This window comes from Rana temporaria, chromosome 3, assembly GCF_905171775.1.
Source record: "Rana temporaria chromosome 3, aRanTem1.1, whole genome shotgun sequence".
Classification (NCBI taxonomy): Eukaryota; Metazoa; Chordata; class Amphibia; order Anura; family Ranidae; genus Rana; species Rana temporaria.
The window spans coordinates 425,281,213-425,303,203 of record NC_053491.1 but is presented as its reverse complement, the minus strand read 5'-3'; the positions used below and the strand labels follow the sequence as shown (position 1 = coordinate 425,303,203).

The 21,991-nt window shown below is 42.0% G+C and overlaps 1 protein-coding gene across 1 annotated transcript in view; it reads left to right on the top strand.

The window, feature by feature from the left end:
- LOC120933180 (gamma-glutamyl hydrolase-like) overlaps window positions 1–21,099 on the top strand; it is a 39,933-nt gene extending 18,834 nt beyond the window's left edge. Inside the window, exons 4-10 of the mRNA XM_040346238.1 lie at window positions 1,136–1,186; window positions 2,355–2,439; window positions 3,069–3,207; window positions 9,019–9,125; window positions 13,673–13,766; window positions 17,036–17,173; window positions 20,668–21,099. Of these exons, the coding sequence (XP_040202172.1) occupies window positions 1,136–1,186; window positions 2,355–2,439; window positions 3,069–3,207; window positions 9,019–9,125; window positions 13,673–13,766; window positions 17,036–17,173; window positions 20,668–20,786 (733 nt within the window). The 3' untranslated portion in view covers window positions 20,787–21,099. The remainder of the gene's footprint in view (window positions 1–1,135; window positions 1,187–2,354; window positions 2,440–3,068; window positions 3,208–9,018; window positions 9,126–13,672; window positions 13,767–17,035; window positions 17,174–20,667) is intronic.
- The last annotated feature ends 892 nt before the right edge of the window (window positions 21,100–21,991 follow it).

Genomic DNA, 21,991 nt, shown 5'->3' with positions numbered 1-21,991 from the left:
AAAAATTGCAATTCTCATTTTAGCCAGAATCGTGCAGCTCCACACCGTGCAACATAAAAAGTGCAAAGACCACCATAGAGTCATTTTCTAGCAAAAAACAAATGATGATTTTTACATGTAGTAGAGAAGTGTCCGAATTGGCCTGGGTGGCAAGGGGTTAATTACCATGAGTAATATACAAATAATTATTATAAGCACTGTGATCCTATCAGTCTGCTGCAGTGTGTCACCTTGTATTTATATTGGCCGCTCTGAATGTAGCTTCTGACAGGCTGTGCAAGCAGGCCCGTATCTCCGGAACCATAAATGATAGCCGTCCCATATTTTGACCAGTTGTGGGGTAGCTCTTCCCATGCCTACCCCCAAATGTGGGGTTTCTGTGACCTCTGGTCATCGAGCTACAACCCCCCAAATTCGATCTTAAAAAAAAAAAAAATCTTAAAAAAAAAAAAAAAAATTTTTTTTTTTTTTTTTTTGGGCAAATGGGCCTATCTTTAGAAAGGGGCCTGGAGCTGCAGCTCCATCAGCCCCATTGTTAATCCGGCCCTGGTCACGCTCTCAATGTATATAGACATCAGCTTAAACAGTTGTCACCAACTCCCTTGATTAGTGGAGTAGTCCAAACCAGAACCTCATCCGTGGGTTATTCAAACTTGATCTAATCTATCCCAACTTGTGTGTTGGGATAGATTATCTGGTTTATCAAATTAAGGCAAAAGTCCAAGAATGCTAAGTGGCCCCTGGCATAGTGGGTCGCCTGGTAAAGTGAGGCGAAAAAAGCCGCTCAGTGTTCCCCCTTCCTACATGTCAGCAAGATTGTGCAGCTCCAGGTTCCCCTTCAAAATCCTTAGAGCACAAGGCATGCCAAAGTTAGATCAGTTAAGATGATGATCCGACTTCAATGATATTCAATGGGCTGAAGTAGGACCAAAGTCAGACCACAGTAGTCAAGTTGGACCAACATGTTTCCGACCAGTTAAGACAGTTCTCATAGGGAACCATTGATTTATACATATCATGCGACATGTGCTCCCAAAGACGGAGCTCATGTCATACCAGTGTGAACCTGGCCTAATCTGACTTGTAAGGGTGTCCAGTGCTACAAATCTAATGAAACCGTGTGAATGATTTTCAGGTTGAATCTGAGCGAAGATGAGTATCTCTCCCTCTTTCACTCCATCAATGGGTGAGTTCTCTGTTCCTATTTATTTTACATATATTTTCATATTTCTATAATGCTTTGTTCTATGATCATGATTTTCAGTTGGTGTACTTTCAGCTGTTCATACCATGTATATTTCATTTTTTTACTGATGACTTATAATTAAAACCTGCTTTTATGAATTTATCTGCTATGTGATTTAAGTGAAACACAAACATGTCCACCGCCCCCATCTATAGCTGGCAATCGCAGTAAGTAGCATTGGAAGGCTAAAGCAAATAACAACAAAACCTGGGGAATGCCCAGGGAAAAACCATACTAGCTCATTATGCCTTTTGCCTTACAGGGTTCTAAAAAAAAAAAAAGTTCAGCGGGTATACAACCGCTTTAAGTGTACCCAAATTAAAGAAAAGAAGAAAAATCAGCACAAAGGAAATAACTTACAGTCAGTAGGTTTATATCTAATTTACTGTATGAATAGAAAGGGCAGACATTTCAATCATCCACCAGTCCTCCATTTTTAGATCCTGTTTCATTCATAGAAACTGTAGTACAGATTCTATGAATGAAGCAGCTGGGCAGAAAGTGCAAGCATAGTTGGGTTCACTTGGTGAGAGCTTGTGACAGACCCTTAGGCCCCGTACACACGTCCGAGGAACTCGACGTGCCAAACACATCGAGTTCCTAGTCGAGTTCAGTGTTGAAGCCGCCGAGGATCTCGGCGGGCCGACTTTCCTCATTGTACAACGAGGAAATAGAGAACATGTTCTCTATTCGGCCCTACGAGTTCCTCGTCGGCTTCCTCGCTGAAAAGTGTACACACGACCGAGTTTCTCGGCAGACTCCAGCTCCAATCGAGTTTCTGGCTGAATTCTGCCGAGAAACTCGGTCGTGTGTACGGGGGGCCTAAGTTGTATTAACCCACACCTCCCCAGAAGATTATGTTGATTTGGGTGTGGGAGGTATGGACAGAGGAGGATTTCTACTAAAAGAAGAGACATCGGCACAAGGTACACATCCTACTTGACTGTAAGTTATGCCCCTTGTGCTGATTTTTTTTTTTTTTTACTGCACTTAGACCCTAAAACCAAATCAGGAGCTACAACAGTACTAGATTTTTAAAAGCTTGGTAGCATGTGGGCTTTACAGAAATGTGTTACAATGATGTGATTGATGTGTGTTTCTTTAACAGTGTTCTTCTACCTGGAGGAGCTGTTGGTCTTCTGACCTCTCATTTTTCTCGGACAGCTGGAATATTCTATAAACTGTCAATTGAGGTGAGTAAGCAAGACACTAAGGCCCATATAGCACCATAAAAAACAACGATTCCTGCTATGAATGGTGACCAAGAGTCCCTCATATACTGTACATAAGAAGAATAGAAGGACCCAAACCCAAATATATAAGTGTTATGTCTCCTATACATATAGTATATGTAGAAGATGGTGCCCAACGTGGTGTGCCTCTTTTTCCAACTTAAAAAAACTATGGACATTATTTAAGTAATCTTAACAAACAGTATAGGGGCTTTAAAACATTTCATCCCTGACCTTTATAACTGCTTGTACTGTGAAGAAAACCACCCTAAAAGACCCTCAAATATCACAACAGAGACTCTGATGTTGAGTGTTGGTCCATTTCTAACTGCTTGGAGACACCTGCTGTTTTTTTAGATACAGAGATGAATGATGGCTTGTACAGTGTCTTTACTGCTTGTTCAAAATATTTCAATACTTTAATGATGTTCACAGTTTGGGCACAAGTTTATATATACAGCTCATATAATATTTTTTTCTGTATTTTGTCTCTGTGTCTGGTAAAATATATTTGTGCAGGTTGATTTATTCTTTTAATTGTAAATAGACCATCTTTTTTGCTCAGTGTTTGGTTCCATTGTTACCCCTAGGCTGCTTCTTCTGGAATATATTTCCCTATCTGGGGGACATGTATGGGATTCCAGATCCTCACTGCCCTAACGACTGGAGAGGACTTATTAAGTAACACATCGGCTGAAAACATATCGCTTCCACTAAACCTCACAGAAGGTAATCACAGCAGTAGGATGGAAATAGTTGAATAATGATTTCCTGCACAGCTTCCATTGAGGCTTCTATCCCTTTTGTTTTTCCAGGTGGACCTACATTTCTGAGCACATCTGAAAAATAGAATTTTTGGTTTTCTTGTAAAATCCATTTCTTGGAATACAATATGGGACACATGGCATCTTTGTATCAATAATGATAATAATGAATGGGAGTTGCGCTAAAAAAATGAATATATAAGTGACCATATAAAAAACAAAAATAAAAAAGTTGTGCTAGAGACACCTCTTAATGATGACCATAAGGTCAACTGAATACAAAGTCCCAATATGTATACACATGTAACAAGGGTGAAGCAAATGTGTATTAATCCAAAAAGAATAAATGAGTTCAATTCTGTGGATAATGCTGGATCAATTCTTGTGGATAATGCTGGATCTGTATCCGGGTAAACACATTCAAGCTGACCCTTACCAGAAGTATAGATCCCAAGGATCAAAATAAGCCATCCACGATATAACCAATGAAAGATCCAATCTAGATTGATGTAGAAACTCCAACTTCAGAGGACTCGACCCGGAACTAGGCGACCCTCTAGGGATCAATATTGCATAATAGTGTGTTAAGGTAATCAGCGGAGAAGCGTTCTCAAAAGGTCAATTAAGACGTTTTAAAACAGCAAGTATAGAGTAGCCGGCCGGCAAACAAACGAGGCACGTCCTCAGTACGCGGTGACGTCAGCACGACAACCTCCCTAGGGAGGTTGTCGTGCTGACGTCACCGCGTACTGAGGACGTGCCTCGTTTGTTTGCCGGCCAGCTACTCTATACTTGCTGTTTTAAAACGTCTTAATTGACCTTTTGAGAACGCTTCTCTGCTGATTACCTTAACACACTATTATGCAATATTGATCCCTAGAGGGTCGCCTAGTTCCGGGTCGAGTCCTTTGAAGTTGGAGTTTCTACATCAATCTAGATTGGATCTTTCATTGGTTATATCGTGGATGGCTTATTTTGATCCTTGGGATCTATACTTCTGGTAAGGGTCAGCTTGAATGTGTTTACCCGGATACAGATCCAGCATTATCCACAAGAATTGATCCAGCATTATCCACAGAATTGAACTCATTTATTCTTTTTGGATTAATACACATTTGCTTCACCCTTGTTACATGTGTACACATATTGGGACTTTGTATTCAGTTGACCTTATGGTCATCATTAAGAGGTGTCTCTAGCACAACTTTTTTATTTTTGTTTTTTATATGGTCACTTATATATTCATTTTTTTAGCGCAACTCCCATTCATTATTATCCGTTTTTATGTTGTATAACATTTTTGAGTTTGCTGCTGTTCTAGAATCTGTTTTTTTCGGTATGCGCATTTTTTCACTTTCTATATCAATAATGATAGGGTTCTGCTTTTCCTTCATGTTATTGGACACTGGCAAAAAAGACAGGAAATCTAGTCCTAGGTATAACCCCTCCAAGCTAAGCAAGGCTTCAGATTATGTATCAAGCTGTGAAGAAAGAGGGGTGGGAGCTATTTTAAAACCTAATGCCACATACACACGGTCAGAATTTCCGACACCAATTGTTTGATGTGAGCTTGTTGTTGGAAAATCCGACCGTGTGTATGCTCCATCGGATATTTGCTGTCGGAATTTCCGACAACAAATGTTTGAGAGCTGGTTCTCAATTTTTCCGACAACAAAAGTTCTTGTCGGAAATTCCGATCGTCTGTATGCAATTCCATCGCACAAAAATCCTATGCATGCTCGGAATCAATTAGACGCATGCTCGAAATCATTGAACTTCATTTTTCTCGGCTCGTCATAGTGTTGTATGTGACTCGTTGTTGACGTTTGGAATTTCCGACAACATTTGTGTGACCATGTGTATGCAAGACTAGTTTGAGTGAACACTCTGTTGGGAAAATAGTCTGTGGTTTTGATGTCGGAATCATGTGTACATGGCATAAGACACTAGCAAAAAGCAGAAGCCTTGACTAGCTGGTAAGTGGTTATGCCTAGAAGGGAATTTCTTTTTTTGGCAGTGTCCAATCACCTGAAGTTGGCAGCATAAAACTATTATCATTAATACGAAGATGCTCTGTGTCCCGCGATGTATAACGGAAAAAAAAAACCTGTTGCATTTCACAAATATGCCAATGTTTCGTTTTCACCAAGCCATGTCTTTTTGTGAGGTTAGGCCCATTTTATCTGTGTTTATGCAGGAACAGAAAGTTGTCCCTCCACATAGTGACTGTGGGGACAGTTTTAGAAAACCTAAAATATCAGTGTAAAAAATGTGTAAATATATATATAAAGTGTTAGCAAGCTCATTCATCCACAGAAAACACATTTATTAAACATAATTTGTGCAGCACTAAACAATGCCCCATAAGTAAGCTAATCCAGCAATTTCAGCCAGGGTGCTTTGAGGGATCTTCAGGGCCGCCTTGGCAAAATGCCTAAAATGTATAAAAAATTGGATACAAGCCAGCATGGGAAATTTTTACTTACACAAAGCCACAGTTTTCATTGCGCACCATCATGACTGACACTGACATCCTAACAACCAATGACATCATCAGTTAATAAGGAGGATGTCTGATGCCTCCACAGCATCCTTGTTTGACCCTCCTGTGCCCCTCTCCCTTAGCACTGGGGTTACATTAGCTGACTGATAAACACTGGAATACTGGTCAGTACCAGTGTGCAAAAGTGTATTTGCTTTGGAACAATAAATCATTTCTAATGTTGGGTGTCCTACGTGTAGATGTTGCTGCATTGTGTAAATCTATTCGAATATTTTTACATTTTAGAATGGGTTGCCTCGAGACTGTTGTGACAGGAAGTCAGGTAAATCTGTGGGTGTTGTCACAGATGGGACATACATTTCTGCCTTGTTAGACAATACACTAATTGTTATTAGGCGACGGCTGAAAAATGTAGCCAGGAAAGGTTTGAGGCCGTTGAAAAACTTCAGCTGTTCAGAATGAGGCAATTAAGGCCTCTATAAGTAGTCCAAAGGATTACCACTAATTTGCTGCATCATTCCTAAGGCTTTGTGAGTAGGAGAGCAGCACTGAAAGTCTTCTGAGGAGGTGAGGAGAGGAGTGATTTTTCTGTGTGATAAAAATCAAAAGACTATTGTTTTGTGCTGTACGACCAGCACTGTCTGCCCAGCGCTAGGCTGAGCCAGACTCCATAGATAGGTTCCTGTGTGGAAGGTAGACACCCAGAGTGGCTAGGGTTTATTTTATGTTTGATTTTGTTTATGCTGTTTGGATGCGTGCAATTGTTTTCCAGCAAGATGGAAAAATAAACTAAAAACTTTGTTTTCAACCGTCTTCGACTGCCAGTCTGTATAAATTCAGTGTGTGGTGAACCCATCCAAGGGGTCACACACCCACTACCGAGCTAACCCCTTACACTGTCCATAATTCTAAAGGGTGACTTGAGATTATCATTTTAAATAGTGCCTCGACTGAAAAATGGTTGAGAAACACTGAGCTAATCATGTGAAAACATAAAAAAAAAAAATCTCATACATCTGCATACAATAACAAATAATCATAACCCAAACAATTGTGCAACAAAACCCGAACTAGGTGAAAAAATATTGGAATCTGACTAGTGTTTATAAATATTTATAGAAGTCTACTGTGAATTTACCGCAAAATGTAATCCACCACCTGATCACTCTTCTTCCTTCACACACTTTGTGCCAAACTTATCCCTTTAACAAATGTGTCACCACCATTCAGTGCTCTTCTCTCATATGCAAAGAGTTTGAGTATAGCCTCAGATTGGTTTAATTAGAAAAAATAAAATGTACCATCATCCGAAATGAATTAGGAAAAAGAGGGGGACCAGGAATAGAGGGGTAGCGGCTGCTAGTACCGCAGACTCACGCAAACTATTACCCAGTAAAAATGTGTATCAATGCACTTTCTCGATACTGATAACATGAGTCAATATAATAAAAAATTCATTTATTATACATAAAAACATAGTTTTCTATATATAAAACAAGGCTAGGACCACCTCACTTAAAGATACAGAGTGTTATTACAGATGGAAAACGCCGTAGGGTATCTGAGGTTGTGAGGAGGAGTCCTAGAGGAACCTCTACCGGTTTCGCGGGTGACCGCTTCTTCAGGGGGTATAGTCAGGTGTCAAGGACCGTAGTGCAAGCTTCGCTGACCAAGGTCCACCGTAGCGAACAAGGGGGAACAAAAGTAGGTAAAACTCTATGCTGGTAAAAGCATTAGATTAAGGGCGGCTAGGGAGCAGGCATCAAAGCAGGTAATTAATATTAGAATGGCAGACTGCTGAAGGTAATCAGCTGAGGACCGAGACACGGAAACCCCCAACACTGAAACAGTGAGAGTTTGAGGGAGCCAGCAACAATTACCGCACTGCCATGCAGCGTCCCAAAATTCAGCCCTAAGGGGAGTCACAGAGGAGCTTGTGAGGATTAGGTGGATTACATTTTCTGATATGTTCACAGTAGACTATAACAATTTCTGAAAACTTAGATACATTATTTGAATCCATTTTTTCACATAGTTTGCTCTTGTTGCAGAATTGTATTGGTTGTGATTACTATTTTAAGCATATGTATGAGAAATTTACATTTTTTATGTTTTTGTATGATCAATTTTCTTAGGTCATTGTTTAGCACTGTACAATTTCTAGATGTTTAATTAACCACTTGGGATCCGCCTGCCGTCAATTGACGGCTACAGTGCGGATCCCAAAAGCCAAACCGCCGTCAATTGACGGCCGCCCCTTTGGGCGTTCCCCGCGCGCGCTCCAGAGCGCGCTGCGGGGAAAATCTGTGTTGGCCGTGTCCCTCGGACACAGCCAATTACAGATCGCCGCGAACGGCCAATCAGAGTGGCCGTTCGCGAGGCGATCTGTGCGGCCAATGAGAGAGGATCTCATATGTAAACATATGAGATCATCTCTCATTGCCGTTTTACACAGACACAGCGGTGCTGTCTCTGGAGAGGAGACCGATCTGTGTCTCTTGTACATAGAGACATAGATCGGTCACCCCCCCAGTCACCCCCCCTCCACCTACAGTTAGAACACTAAGCAGGGATACATTTAACCCCTTCCTCACCCCCTAGTGTTAACCCCTTCAATGCCAGTCACATTTATACTGTAATTAGTGCATATTTATAGCACTGATCGCAGTATAAATGTGAATGGCGCCAAAAATGTGTCCGATGTGTCCGCCATAACGTCGCAGTCCATTAAAAATCGCAGATCGCCGCCATTTCTAGTAAAAAAAATAATTAAAAAAAAATAATTCTGTCCCCTATTTTGTAAGCGCTATAACTTTTGCGCAAACCAGTCGCTTATTGCGATTTTTTTTTTTTGTTTACCAAAAATATGTAGAAGAATACGTATCGGCCTAAACTGAGAAAAAAAATGTTATTTTTTTTTTAAATTGGGATATTTATTATAGCAAGAAGTAAAAAATATTGTATTTTTTTCAAAATTGTCTCACTTTTTTGTTTATAGCGCAAAAAATAAAAACCGCACAGGCGATTAAATACCACCAAAAGAAAGCTCTACTTGTGGGGAAAAAAGGACGTCAATTTTGTTTGGGAGCCACGTCGCACGACCGCGCAATTGTTAGTTAAAGCGATGCAGTGCCGAAAGCTGAAATTTCACCTGGGCAGGAGGGGGGTATATGTGCCCAGTAAGCAAGTGGTTAATGTGGAACATTTTGAAAATTGTTTTCCTACCAGCACAAGGTAGAAAATACACTTCATGTTCTAATATTTTCTCTACAGACATCTCCTCCAGCAGAATGTTTCGGCACATTCCTCCAAAATTACTCCATGCTGTCACCAGAGAGGACATAACTGCCAATTTCCACCACTTTGGCCTAACCCCAGAGGTGAGGAGATGTCAATATATTCATAAGTATTTCGGTGATTATTATCTATAGGCCATGCAGAATTTGGAACGTACTTTACCTGCAGGACCATTCACGATATTATTTGTGTCTTATGTGTGGTCCTGAAGAGGCAGGCTAAGGTGTTCAGCTAAAAGTGTTTTTTGTTTTTAAACTCATACATGGTCCTAGTGAGAAATGTTTCTTCAGACAAAAAGTGAGGGGAAATCTCTAACTTCAAAACAGTAGGTAAAGGAATATCTCTCGAAAAGTCCCAGATAGCAGTAATACCCCAAAGAGATATTAATATTTCCAATGTCTTTAAAAAAAAAATTTGGGCTGGACATATACTATATTGTCAAAAGTATTGGGATGCCTGCCTTTACATACACATGAACTTTAATGTGATCACAGTCTTAGTTCATAGGGTGTAATATTGAGTTGGCCCACCCTTTGCATCTATAACAGCTTCAACTCTTCTGGGAAGGCTGTCCACAAGGTTTAGGAGTGTGTCTATGGGAATGTTTGACCATTTTTCCAGAAGCACATCGGTGAGGTAAGGCACTGATGCAGATGAGAAGGCCTGGTACAGAGGGGGAGAAAATTGTGCTGCCTAGAAAGATAGCAGGGAGGTTTGGGGATTTTTACAACTCCCTATATAACTTACAAATAAACCCTAAGGACCAGGCGGAAATGGGTAATTACATAGCAACCTCAGGTATCCCGAGCCTAAGACCAGAAATGTCCCAGGAAATGGAAAAACCAATTACAATGGACGAACTGCAGCAGGTAGTGAAAAAGGGGAAGGGAGGAAAGGCACCAGGGCCGGACGGATATACCACTCAATATTACAAAACCTTTATGCCTGAACTGGGTCCATTTATGGTAAATCTGTTTAACGGCCTAGGGGACTCAGGCGCCCTTCATAACGAGTCATTAAAGGCGGTGATAGCGGTGATTCCTAAAGAAGGAAAGGACCCCTCCCAATGTGGGAGTTATAGACCAATTTCGTTGTTGAACGAAGACCTGAAGCTCTTTGCCAAGATCTTGGCAGGGCGGATACAGCAGAACATACCAGGGCTTGTCCACAAAGACCAGGTGGGATTCGTGCAGTTGCGGGAAGCCCGAGACAATACAGTCAAGACTATGAACTTGATCCATCTGGTAGGCACCACCCGAACCCCATGTGTCTTTTTAGGTACAGATGCAGAGAAAGCATTTGACCGGATCAACTGGCAATTTATGTTTGCAGTGTTAAGGCACATGGGGTTCGGGAGAAAGATGCTGCAGTGGATCACAAGCAATTACACGCAACCAACGGCACCGGTGAGAGTGAATGGAATATTGTCACCACCTTTTAAACTATCAAACGGGACAAGGCAGGGTTGCCCCCTGTCACCGCTCTTATTTGCCCTGACGGTTGAACCACTACTGAGCAGGATCCGCCTGAACCCGGGTATCAAGGGGGTGTCTCTGAGAGGTACAGAATATAAAATTTCAGCTTATGCTGATGACATGATGTTCAGTTTGACCAGCCCGAGTGAATCCCTCCCCAATTTGGAACAAGAACTAGGTCTGTACGGTGAGTGGTCAAATTTCAAGATTAATTATGATAAATCGGAGGCGATGGGAGTGGCGATCCCGGGGAGAGAATTAAGGATATTGAAATTTAAATTTAAATTTAAATGGTCTGACACTACCCTTACATACTTGGGAACCTCCATACCGGCGGACCTAACACAAGTTTTTAAACTTAATTTTTTGCCCTTGTTGTCCAAAACACGGGTCCTCCTGGATGGATGGCATAGGGGGTTTCATTCATGGCTGGGGAGATCTAGCATCATTAAAATGAGTATATTACCCAAATTTTTGTATCTCTTCCAGACCCTCCCAATAGCAATACCCAGAGCTTTCTTCAGGCAGGTACAGGCTCTCATTAATAAGTTTATTTGGGCAAATAAACGCCCAAGAATTAAGGCTCATATTATATCATTGGCCAAACGGGACGGAGGAATTGCGGCCCCAGAATATCTATTTTTAGATATTACCAAGCAACATTACTGGGTCGACTTATTGACTGGAGCCGACATACTGGAGAAAAGTTATGGCCGGGGCTAGAGCAGGACCAATGCGGCAGTGTCCTACAGCGGGCAGCATGGTGTTACCGGGCTCTCCCAATAGAAATGAAAAGACATCCGCTGATAGGCCCCACCTTGCGGGTGGCACACAAGCTATTTGTAAGGGGGTACTATCGACGGAGGACTCACCCCTTTTTCCAATTCTGGGAAATCCGCAGTTTGTACCAGGGTCATTGAACGGCCCCTTTAGTAAGCTAATGGAACAGGGGTGGTTCCAAGCATCGCATTTCTTGAGGGAGGGCGCTTGGATCCCCAGGCAGGAAATGGAGAGGAAAGACTTGCCCTACCAACTAGACTTTTGGAGATCCTTACAATTGTACCACTTCTTAGACACCTTAAAACCACCAGTTAGATACTGCCGAAGCCTGACAATGTTCGAGAGGTACTGTAGCGGGAAGGGGACTTTACGGCACTCCCTCTCAAGAATTAGTGCGTTACTTAATACTCCATCAGCGGACTCTCAGTTACCCTTCTTTAATAAGTGGGAACGGAAATTAGGAAGACCTTTTACAGAAGATCAAAAAACCAAGATAATAGGGAATATTTTCGAAACATCCATGTGTATAAAGACACAAGAGATGAATTATAAAATCTTGTCTCAGTGGTATCAGACCCCCGAGATTTTGAGTAAATGTTTTCCACACATGACAGACAGATGTTGGAGGTGTGGGGGCGGGAAGGAGGAACCCTAATGCATATCTTTTGGGCCTGTCCTAAGATTCTAAGTTAGTGGAGTAGGGTCCGGGAAATTACACAAAGATTTTGTAGGGAACAACTACCAATTGAATGGTCTTTTTTCATACTTCAGGATGTGGAAATATCAGTGAGGCGTTACAGGAAATCAGTGGTGTGTCATCTCCTGAACGCGGCCCGGGCTTGTATTCCAGGGCTGTGGAAACAGACAAGGGCCCCATCCATTAAGATGTGGCTTAATAGAGTGGAAAACTTGAATAGAATGGAGGACCTAGTATGGACCTCAAGGCAGAAGCGGAGGGTTTACTTGGAAACGTGGGCGGAATGGAACATATTCAGATATTCGGAGGAGGGGAAAGCCTTGATGGATGTAGACTGAAGGTGGGATGACTGCTGCGGGGTCCGTGGGGGGGAGACAGGCAGAGGCGTTGCTTTTCTTTTTTTTTTCTTTTTTCTCTTTTTTTTGGGGGGTTTAATGGGTATTGGGGATGGGTTAGGGACTGGGGGGGGGGGGGGTCAGGTAAAGTAAACAAGGAGATACAGGGGAAATGTCCCAATCATGGCGGGATTTTGGTTTCCTGCTATGAAGGGGACGAAACCGAAACGGGATAATAAAGGTGTTATCAGGGTGAGAGCCCCGACTTTTGAGGAGTGAGGGAGGGGAAAGAAACAGGGATAAGAACATTTAAAATGTAATTTGTTTTTCCTTCCCCTGGTTATAAATGAAGAATAATTTGATGGGGAAATGGTTTTTGAAATGTTTGTTTTCTTTCCATGGGTAAATAAATGGATATTCCTGTTATATGTGATCAAAGGGGGTTAAACCAGAGGAATACCCCTCGGGTTTGGTTTCTTTTTCCTTTTTCTTTTCTTTGGATTGTACTCGTGAATCTCTGTTTTCCTTGTTGTTTAAAATCAAATAAAGGATGATTAAAAGAGAAGGCCTGGCTCGCAGTCTCCTCTCTAATTCATCCCATAGGTATTCTTTCATGTTGAGTTCCTCCACCCCAAACTCATCCATGTCATTACAGACCTTGCTTTTTGCACAGGTCCAAATCATTAGGTGGTGGGGGATTATGGTGTGTGTGTTTTTTTCAGGGGTTGGGCTTGGCCCCTTAGTTCCAGTGAAGGAAACTCTTAAGGCGTCGGCATACCAAGACATTTTGGACAATTTAATGGTCCCATCTTTGTGGGGACAGTTTGGGGGTGGCCCCTTCCTGTTCCAACATGACTGCGCACCAGTGCACAAACAAGGTCCATAAAGACATGGACAAAAGAGTTTGGGGTGGAGGAACGTAACTGGTCTGCACGGAGTGCTGACCTCAACCCAATAGAACACATTTGGGATGATTTAGAGCAGAGACTGCAAGCCAGGCCTTCTCGTCCAACATTAATGCCTGACCTCACTAATGCGCTTCTGGAAGAATGGTCAGACATTCCCATAGACACTCCTAAACCTTGTGGACAGCCTTTTCCAGAAGAGTTGAAGCCGTTATAGCTGCAAAGGGTGGGCCAACTCAATATTGACTGGGATACCATTAAAGTTCTTAACTTTTGACAATATAGTGTACACGCTGGAAGATGTTTATATCTTGCCTCGTGGTGTCCAATCATGAGTAGAAAGGTTTGCGTTTCTATAGCAAAACTGCTTATGCATGTTAAAGTCTCTACTACTTCTATTATCTTTTTTACTATGCTTATTAATATTATTATATTCAGGTTTTTTATGCAAACAAGAAGCTATCTGAGTTTTATCGGATCCTGTCCACAAATCGAGATACGAAAGGAGTGGAATTTATTTCAACTTTTGAGGGTAAGTTGGCATAACCAGCTGAGAATGGTGATAAGATATCTAATATTTATAATAGCACACTTTAAATTGCTATCTAAAAATATTCCAAAATTCATAATGAGACCTAAAATGGATATCTTAGTTCTGGTAAATGTCAGATCACTTAGGTGACTCTGTATTGACAAAACAGTTAGTCAATGGCTGCAAAACAGGCACCAAAAGGTGTTTGTTTCTATATACCCAGCACCACTCAACATACTCACCTACTGGTAAAGCCATTCTGACAATGTTTTTATTGCTGTCCATGTCATCCAGTGTCTACTGCACGCTCCATTCTTTTTTTGCAGCTGTCACAGGGACAGGGAGTGAGGGAAAATCTCCCCAGTAGGTTTACAGACAGAAATAAAAGACTAACATAAATACTCTCCCCCCACTCTACTCAAACGCTACCTACCCTACTCAAGCCAAAAATTTGTCCTGAGTTAGGCTTTAAATGGAAACTCTGTTGACACCTAATGCCACATGAAGTCCCTCTCAGATGAGTTTAAAGAAAAACCCTAAACCCTACATACACTTTTTCCAACATGCTAGTCTGGTAATGTCATGGTCCTTCATATTTTTTCTGGGGAGAAGCACTAGGTGGCCTTTCAATTGCACATGATGCTGTATGAATGCCATTCAGCTCAGAAGTACTGTGATCCCTCAATACGTTATGACGAGCCACTGGAAAGGGGGTGAGTCTTTGACAGCCTGGACTACCAGAAAGTGGTTTGGATGACACTGGACATCATTCATCCTGAAACATGAGGCAACAACTGGGAATGGAGGAAGCAAGTCTGCTTGGACATAACTGGAGTGGATGTGAGCATTGAAAACTTTTTTTTTTCTTTTATCAAAAGTGGATGTTAACCCACTCTCATCCTTTCTAAACTACTGCCATAGTGCTGATCTATAAGGATATAGATGCCTCCTGCATGTATCCTTACCTGTCAAATGTCTCCCCTCTGTCTGTTATAAGAACTGAAAAACTGCAGATTCTGTGGGTGGGTCTGTTGTCTGGAGCTCGGTGGGTGAAGTCGTGATGTCTGTAGACTCCCCGCCCTCCTCTACACTCCCCTTGTTATCTCTTTTGTTTTCCTTACACTAAATTCTGCTACGATCACTAACATCCAGTCAAAATCCAGAAAAGTAACCACATGACTTCAGAAAAGGAGTGGGGGCGGGAATTAAAAAATAATGCCTGTCTCCAAGCTAGTGCATGAGATATGTAAATAACCTGTCACTTAAGTCCGTTTTATTTCACTGAACAATAAAAGAGGATTGCTCAGAGCTGGATTAACTCTGTGTGGCAAGACTGGGCACAGATGATAGTAAATGTTATACTGTACATTGTGATATAAAAAAAAAAACAGTACGCCTATGGTGCAAATAGAGAGTACAATCCAGTAAACAAGTACACAAAATGTCCACGCTTGACAAAAAATTAAGTACAACATGTAAACAAAGGATTATGACCTAGATGTTCCATTTGTCGAAGACCAGGTCGCATAAGAACAAAAGTAATTTTATTATGCAGGTGTACATGTGTTTGTGGACAGAAACACAAAAATCCCCCACATCCCTGTAGGGCAATAGGAGCAGTATCAAACTTACTGGCCTCGGCCGTACTAACTACACTGTAGCCAAGAAAAGTGCTTCACAGAAAGGCCGAACAAAAAAAAAAGTGGGGTGGAGAGGGGGTGAAGCAAGGAAAAGACAGTCATATTCCAAAATGGGGAGGAGAGTGCATCCAAAGCATTAAAAAGTCCAAAACAGAACAAAGAAGAAAAAAGGGGGGTACAGTAGCTAAGGAAAGAAAGTGGATTAAAAGAGAGAAAATAGGGAAGTGGGGTGCCCCAGGGCTTGTGTCGGCTCAGGTGAAAGTGGCTACAGTACCAGGAAGCGGTAAGTCATTTAAGATGAGGGAACAGGTCAAGCCAGTTTTGCCAAACTCTTAAGAATCTATCCTGCATGTGATTAAGAATACATTTTTATTGCTAAGCATTCCATGAATTAGACTCTTGACCACTTCGAAACTGAGGATAGGCATTTTCCATGACCGCGCACTCGTTTTCTTCATCACCATAAAAATGTGTTATGAGGGTGCGTTGCTGGCAAGTGGCTTCTGCAATTGGTTTATTTAAGAGTGCATCCCATGGATCCTTCATCACATTGATATGAAGGACCATATTGACCAGTGTGTATACCCGTATCCAAAGCCTCCACACTTTAGGATAGGTCCACCGCAGTTTTTTTCCCCCATTTAACAGGTATTGGGTATTGAAATTTTCGAATAACCACTTCAGCTCCGGAGGATTTGGCTGCCCAATGACCAGCCACCTTTTGCGATTCAGCACTGCGTCGCTTTAACTGACAATTGTGTGGTTGTGCAACGTAGCTCCCACACAAAATTGACATCCTTTGCGGTTTTTATTTTTTACTCTATAAACAAAAATAGAGTGACAATTTTGAAAAAAAAGCAATATTTTTTACTTTTTGCTATAATAAATATCCCCAAAAAATATATAAAAAAATATTTTTTCCCTCAGTTTAGGCTGATACATATTCTTCTACATATTTTTGTTTAAAAAAAAAATCGCAATAAGTGTGTATTGATTGGTTTGGGGGATAGTTTTATGGCATTTTCATAAAAAAAAATGTGTAACTAGTAATGGCGGCGATCAGCGATTTTTATCATGACTGCAACATTATGGCGGACACATTGGACACGTTTGACTCAAATAGTTTTGGGACCATTCACATTTATACAGCGATCAGTGCTATAAAAAAGCACTGATTACTGTGTAAATGTGACTGGCCGGGAAGGGGTTAACCACTAGAGGGCTAGGAAGGGGTTAAGTGTGTCCTAGGGCGTGATTCTAAATGTGTGGGGCAGGGCTTACTTTGACACAACACTGATCGCTGCTCCCGATGGGAGGGAGCAGACGATCAGTGTCCTGTCACTAGGCAGAACAGGTAGATGCCTTGTTTACAAAGGCATCCCCCCGTTCTGCCGTTCCGTGACCCGATCGCGGGACACCGGCGGACATCAGATGCAAAGCAACGTATATATACATTGCTTTGCCTGCCCGTGCCATTCTGACGACGTATAACTGCGTGAGGCAGTCAGCAAGCGGTTAAAGAACAAAACTGGAAAAAAGCTTTATAACTATGTTTCTAATATATATTTTAGCTATTACTATATATTAGGAGTGCAATTAATAACTAAATACGTTCTCCTATGTCCATAGCTCGAGATTACCCTATCTATGGAGTGCAGTGGCATCCAGAAGTGAATCGCTTCCAGTGGAACCGGGACTATGCCTACCCACACTCTGAAAATGCAATATGGTTATCACAATATATGGCCAACTTCTTTGTTAATGAAGGTAATAGGTTTACTATAATTAACATATTTATAATGCATAACTATTGTGTAAACAATTTGAGAATCAAGAAAAATAAAAGACTAATAAATTTATGTTCATGAAAATCAGTAGGGTGCAACACATTTATATGTGGCTTAGTGGGCTACCTTGCATCACTAGGGTCCCCAGTTTGAATCCCAACAAGGACACTACTTGCAAGTTCTCCCTATGCTTTGTTGCATTTGCTTTGGATACTCCAGTTTCCTTTTTTACTCCAAAGGGCTCATTCAGTCGGGCCCTGGGACCCATTTTTTGTACTAAGCCTCTTTTTGCTTTGTGTGCATCCACTTCGGAGCTGTGTACAGTTGAATGGCAAAATTTGACATGTGGGCAGCCAGGGCCGCCATCAGGAATTATGGGGCGAAGACTGGAGAAAAAGACTGGACAGCCGCACTTCCACTGGGGTATCAGCGCTTAGTCATAGCTATGACTAAGCGCTCATACCCCAGTGCGAAACGCGTCAGCTATCCACCACACTGTCTGCTGTGATTTGTAGTGCTGTTTCCATTTTTTACTATTAAAGGCAATATTTTAAGAATTTTGTGGAAGTGCGGCTGTCCAGTCTTTTTCTCCAGTCTTCGCTCCGTGCATTGCCTGCACCCACGCTTCTGAGAGGACACTGATTGCTGAGTGCACTCACCTGGAGCGACAGTTTCCTTTCTCACTATCAGGAATTATGGGGCCCCTTACACAGCTTCAGGCATGGCCCCCTGGAGCAGAGAACCAGGGGGGGGGGGGGGGGTTGCCGCTAATTGAGAAAATTGAGAAGCAGGGGGGGGGCGGGGGCTTTACAAAATAAGAAATAAAGTAGGGCTGTGCAAATTAACTTTTAATTAATCGATTAATCTTTAATTTTTTTGATCGATCAAAATCTTTTTGATCGATTAAAATTCTTTTGATTGGTACTCACCGATCCGCCGGCTTCTGGGCCTTCAGGGAGTTCCATCGGAGATCCAGTAACGTCACGGACACCGTCGGGGCTTGCTGTGTCCATCTGAAGGGCTTCTTTGCTGTGCCTTCATATCTGCATGCCGGCGGGACCTTACTATCTGCCACACACAAGGGCTGTTACACTTCCCTCTACCACTTCCCTCTATCAACCTGGGATTCTACAGCCATCCACTGGGAGTTGTGATAGTTTCCTTCACGGGACATCTACATGCCAACGGACTGATGTTAACCTCTGCTCATCTGGATTCAGCAGTGGTATCATTGTACACATTTTTATACCAGTATCATACTTAGCTACATGTTTTTATGACTGATTTTAGTATCGTTTGGTATTACTCGCACCATTTTTACAGTTTATGTAGCTACATCGATTTTATCTCCAGTGCAATATTTATTTTGTTACCTACTTGAAGACTATAAAAGTTTTAATGCTATTCCCATCGAGCGCTGCCTTTGTGTGTTTTTTTGTATCCTGCTATCCATTTTTTCAGTGGTTGGTAGCTGCACTGGGAATCAGCCTGCAAGGAGATCAGCTAAAAGTAGTTGGATCTGTATGTGCGTTATAATTAATCGAAATTAGTCGATTAATCGATTAAAAAAAACGATTGATTGAACAGAAAAATTTTGATCAGTAACAGCCCTAAAATAAAGACAAATATATATATATAAAAAAATTATAAAAAAAAAGGGGGGTAGCCATCCAGGGCCCTGGGGACCTCTGGGCACTTTAATAAAAATAAGTAAAAAGTATATATAACATTTTTATTTATTTTTTATAAAAAAAAATGGGGGGTTGCCATCCGGGGCCCTGGGGACCTATGGGCCCTTTAATAAAAAAAAAATATATACATATATATATATTAGGGTTGTCCCGATACCGATACTAGTATCGGTATCCGGACCGATACCAAGCATTAGCCCGAGTACTTGTACTCGGGCAAATGCTCCCGATGCTTCACCCGATACTTGTACTGTCAGCGGTGATCAGTGCGTGGGGAAGTTGCAAGCACCGATCACCGCTGTATAGATTTAAAATTTATTTCTCCGCTTCTCTCTACACCCCTCCCCCTGCGCATCTTTCAGCTGCTTTAAAATCAGCGGTGATTGATGCTTGTAACTCCCCCATACACGATCACCGCTGACTGTCCCGTGTCCTCCAGCCCCCCTCCGTTTTTCTACAGTCTGTCTCCCTCCCTCCGTGTATAACGACGTGTATCCCGTGCATCCCTCCATGTATCCCGTGCATCCTGCCGTGTATCCCGTGCGCCCCGCCGTGTATCCCGTGCATCCCGCCGTGTTTCTCTCCCCTTCCATGCTCCTCCTCCACCCCCTGGAAATGTCAGGATGGAGAGCGGGGTAGGAGCCAGTAAATCTGGCTCCTTACTGCTCCGAATGGACAGAGTCAGTGATCACATAACTGAAACATTGTAAACTGTGATTACAATGTTTCAGTTTATGAATGAAGAGAAGACGCTGTCTTCTCTCCTTTAATTTTCAGCGAAGCTGATGCTGCTGAGAAAGGGACATGGGAACATATGTCCCTAGTCCCTTTCCCTGTCTCAAAGGGAAGATGTCAAAGGTCTGTTAAGACCCCTGATATCTCACCAAAGCCCCCCCAACAGGGCTGAAAAAAAAAATAAAGAATAAAAAAACAAAAGATAAAAAAAAATTGTAAAAAATTTAAAACAAATTGTTAAAGATAAAAAAAAAACTACTGACACATGTGCCACTGTCACATGAGATTAAAAAAAAAGGTATTCGGTATCGGCGAGTACTTGAAAAAAAGTATCGGTACTTGTACTCAGTCTTAAAAAAGTGGTATCGGGACAACCCTAATATATATATATATATATATATATATATATATATATATATATATATATATATATATATATATATATATATATATATATATATATATATAAAGTATATATAAAAAAAAGGGGGGGGTGTCATCCGGGGCCCTGGAGACCTCCGGACCCCTTATAAAAAAAAAAGAAGGGGGTTACCATCCGGGCCTCTTACAGGTGTACTGCCTCTACCCCCCTGTTGGCGGCCCTGTGGGCAGCAGCGGGTGGGTGAATCCGAACGCAGACACTGTGAGTAGGGAAAGGGCTTTTGGAAGATGTTATTCTGGGGGGTTGCTTCAGAAGGAACTGACCTCCCAAGCAGCTGTCCCTGTAAGGCGCGTACCAACCTGTTGATGGCATCACTGGGGGTAAAGTTTTTTTTCACTAGAGTAAGTTCAAAGAAATAAAAAAATAATTTGATATGGTCTAGAAAGGGAGAGAAAGGTTCAGTGAGAGGTCGATAGCACAGCAAAGAATCATGTACCAAAAGGTTTTAGTCATTCAGAAAGGTATTTATTAAAGACCAATTAAGGTAAATTTTAGTACAATTGCAGTCAGAGTTCATGAGCACTTGGAGACATTTTATATAAAAGTTCCCAGTGTGAAACATTTCTGTTTTAATATTTTTATGCATTTTTCAATTTTGTATTACAGCCAGGAAAAACTCAAATCACTTTCCAAGTGCTAAAGAGGAGGGATCAGCTCTGATTTACAATTGGACACCAACATACACAGGGAATATCAGTGGCTATGAGCAGGTCTATTTCTTCTAGCCACCAACAGGGACACCGTTTGAATAAAAATGTATAAAGTTAAATATATACATAGCAACATATAGATTTAAACATGTGAACACCCACAATGCCTTCCTAGCTTCCCCCCTGGGACACTTACCTTTTGTTCCCTTGCTTTATGGGTGCTGTAAAAAGGACTGGTGCTTTTGTAATTGAATAAAGATCTTGTACTTGGTCTGGAAGCTGATATGATGAAGGTGGGTTCCACCCAAGGTGAGCTCAAGAATTGAACACTTGATTATTATATAATCTTCACATTTATGCAATATTAAAACCAAAAAGCAAATATTTATTATATTGCAGACCACCAATTCTTAGATGCCACACCCCTCTCATAGGCCAAGCCTGTCTCTGCCCCTACCCACCCTAGAACTGCCCCCTTAGACCACCCCTGGTCTCCACCCCCACACACCTAGAAATAGTAGAAATATCCAGCAATTACCAAATCTCAGATACACTTACAGATAATTTCAATAGCCCGATATCCAGCAAAGTGACGTCCCCGAATGCAGCAAAGTGACGTCCCCGAATGCAGCAAAGTGACGTCCCCGAATGCAGCAAAGTGACGTCCCCGAATGCAGCAAAGTGACGTCCCCGAATGCAGCAAAGTGACGTCCCCGAATGCAGCAAAGTGACGTCCCCGAATGCAGCAAAGTGACGTCCCCGAATGCAGCAAAGTGACGTCCCCGAATGCAGCAAAATGACGTCCCCGAATGCAGCAAAGTGACGTCCCAAAATGCAGCAAAGTGACGTCCCCAAATGCAGCAAAGTGACGGCCCAAATCCAGCGACGAGACAGCCCAAATACAGCAAAGAGATGGCCTGTGACAGACCCAACCAGGATAGGGGCTTTTGGAGGGGACTGCAGGGTAGCCTCTTGCCTATTGACCCTGACTTTTGAAGGGGGATCTATTCTTGGGAGGTGTTTGCCAGAGAGACCCTTGGAGTGGTCATACTTCAGGTTCAAGTCCAAAACGCACAGACTCTGGGAACTGAAGGACCCAGATGCATATTTGGGGACTCTCTATGCCCAAATCAACAATGACTGCTTTAAACTGTGAGACTCAGAGCAGATGTTAACTTAATCAACTCAAACAGCCTCACTACTGGGGTCTCCTGCTATAGTCTATTTATTAAGGTGTTATGTGTTTATTGTTAAGTATGGGTTGCCCACTGTGTGCCTCC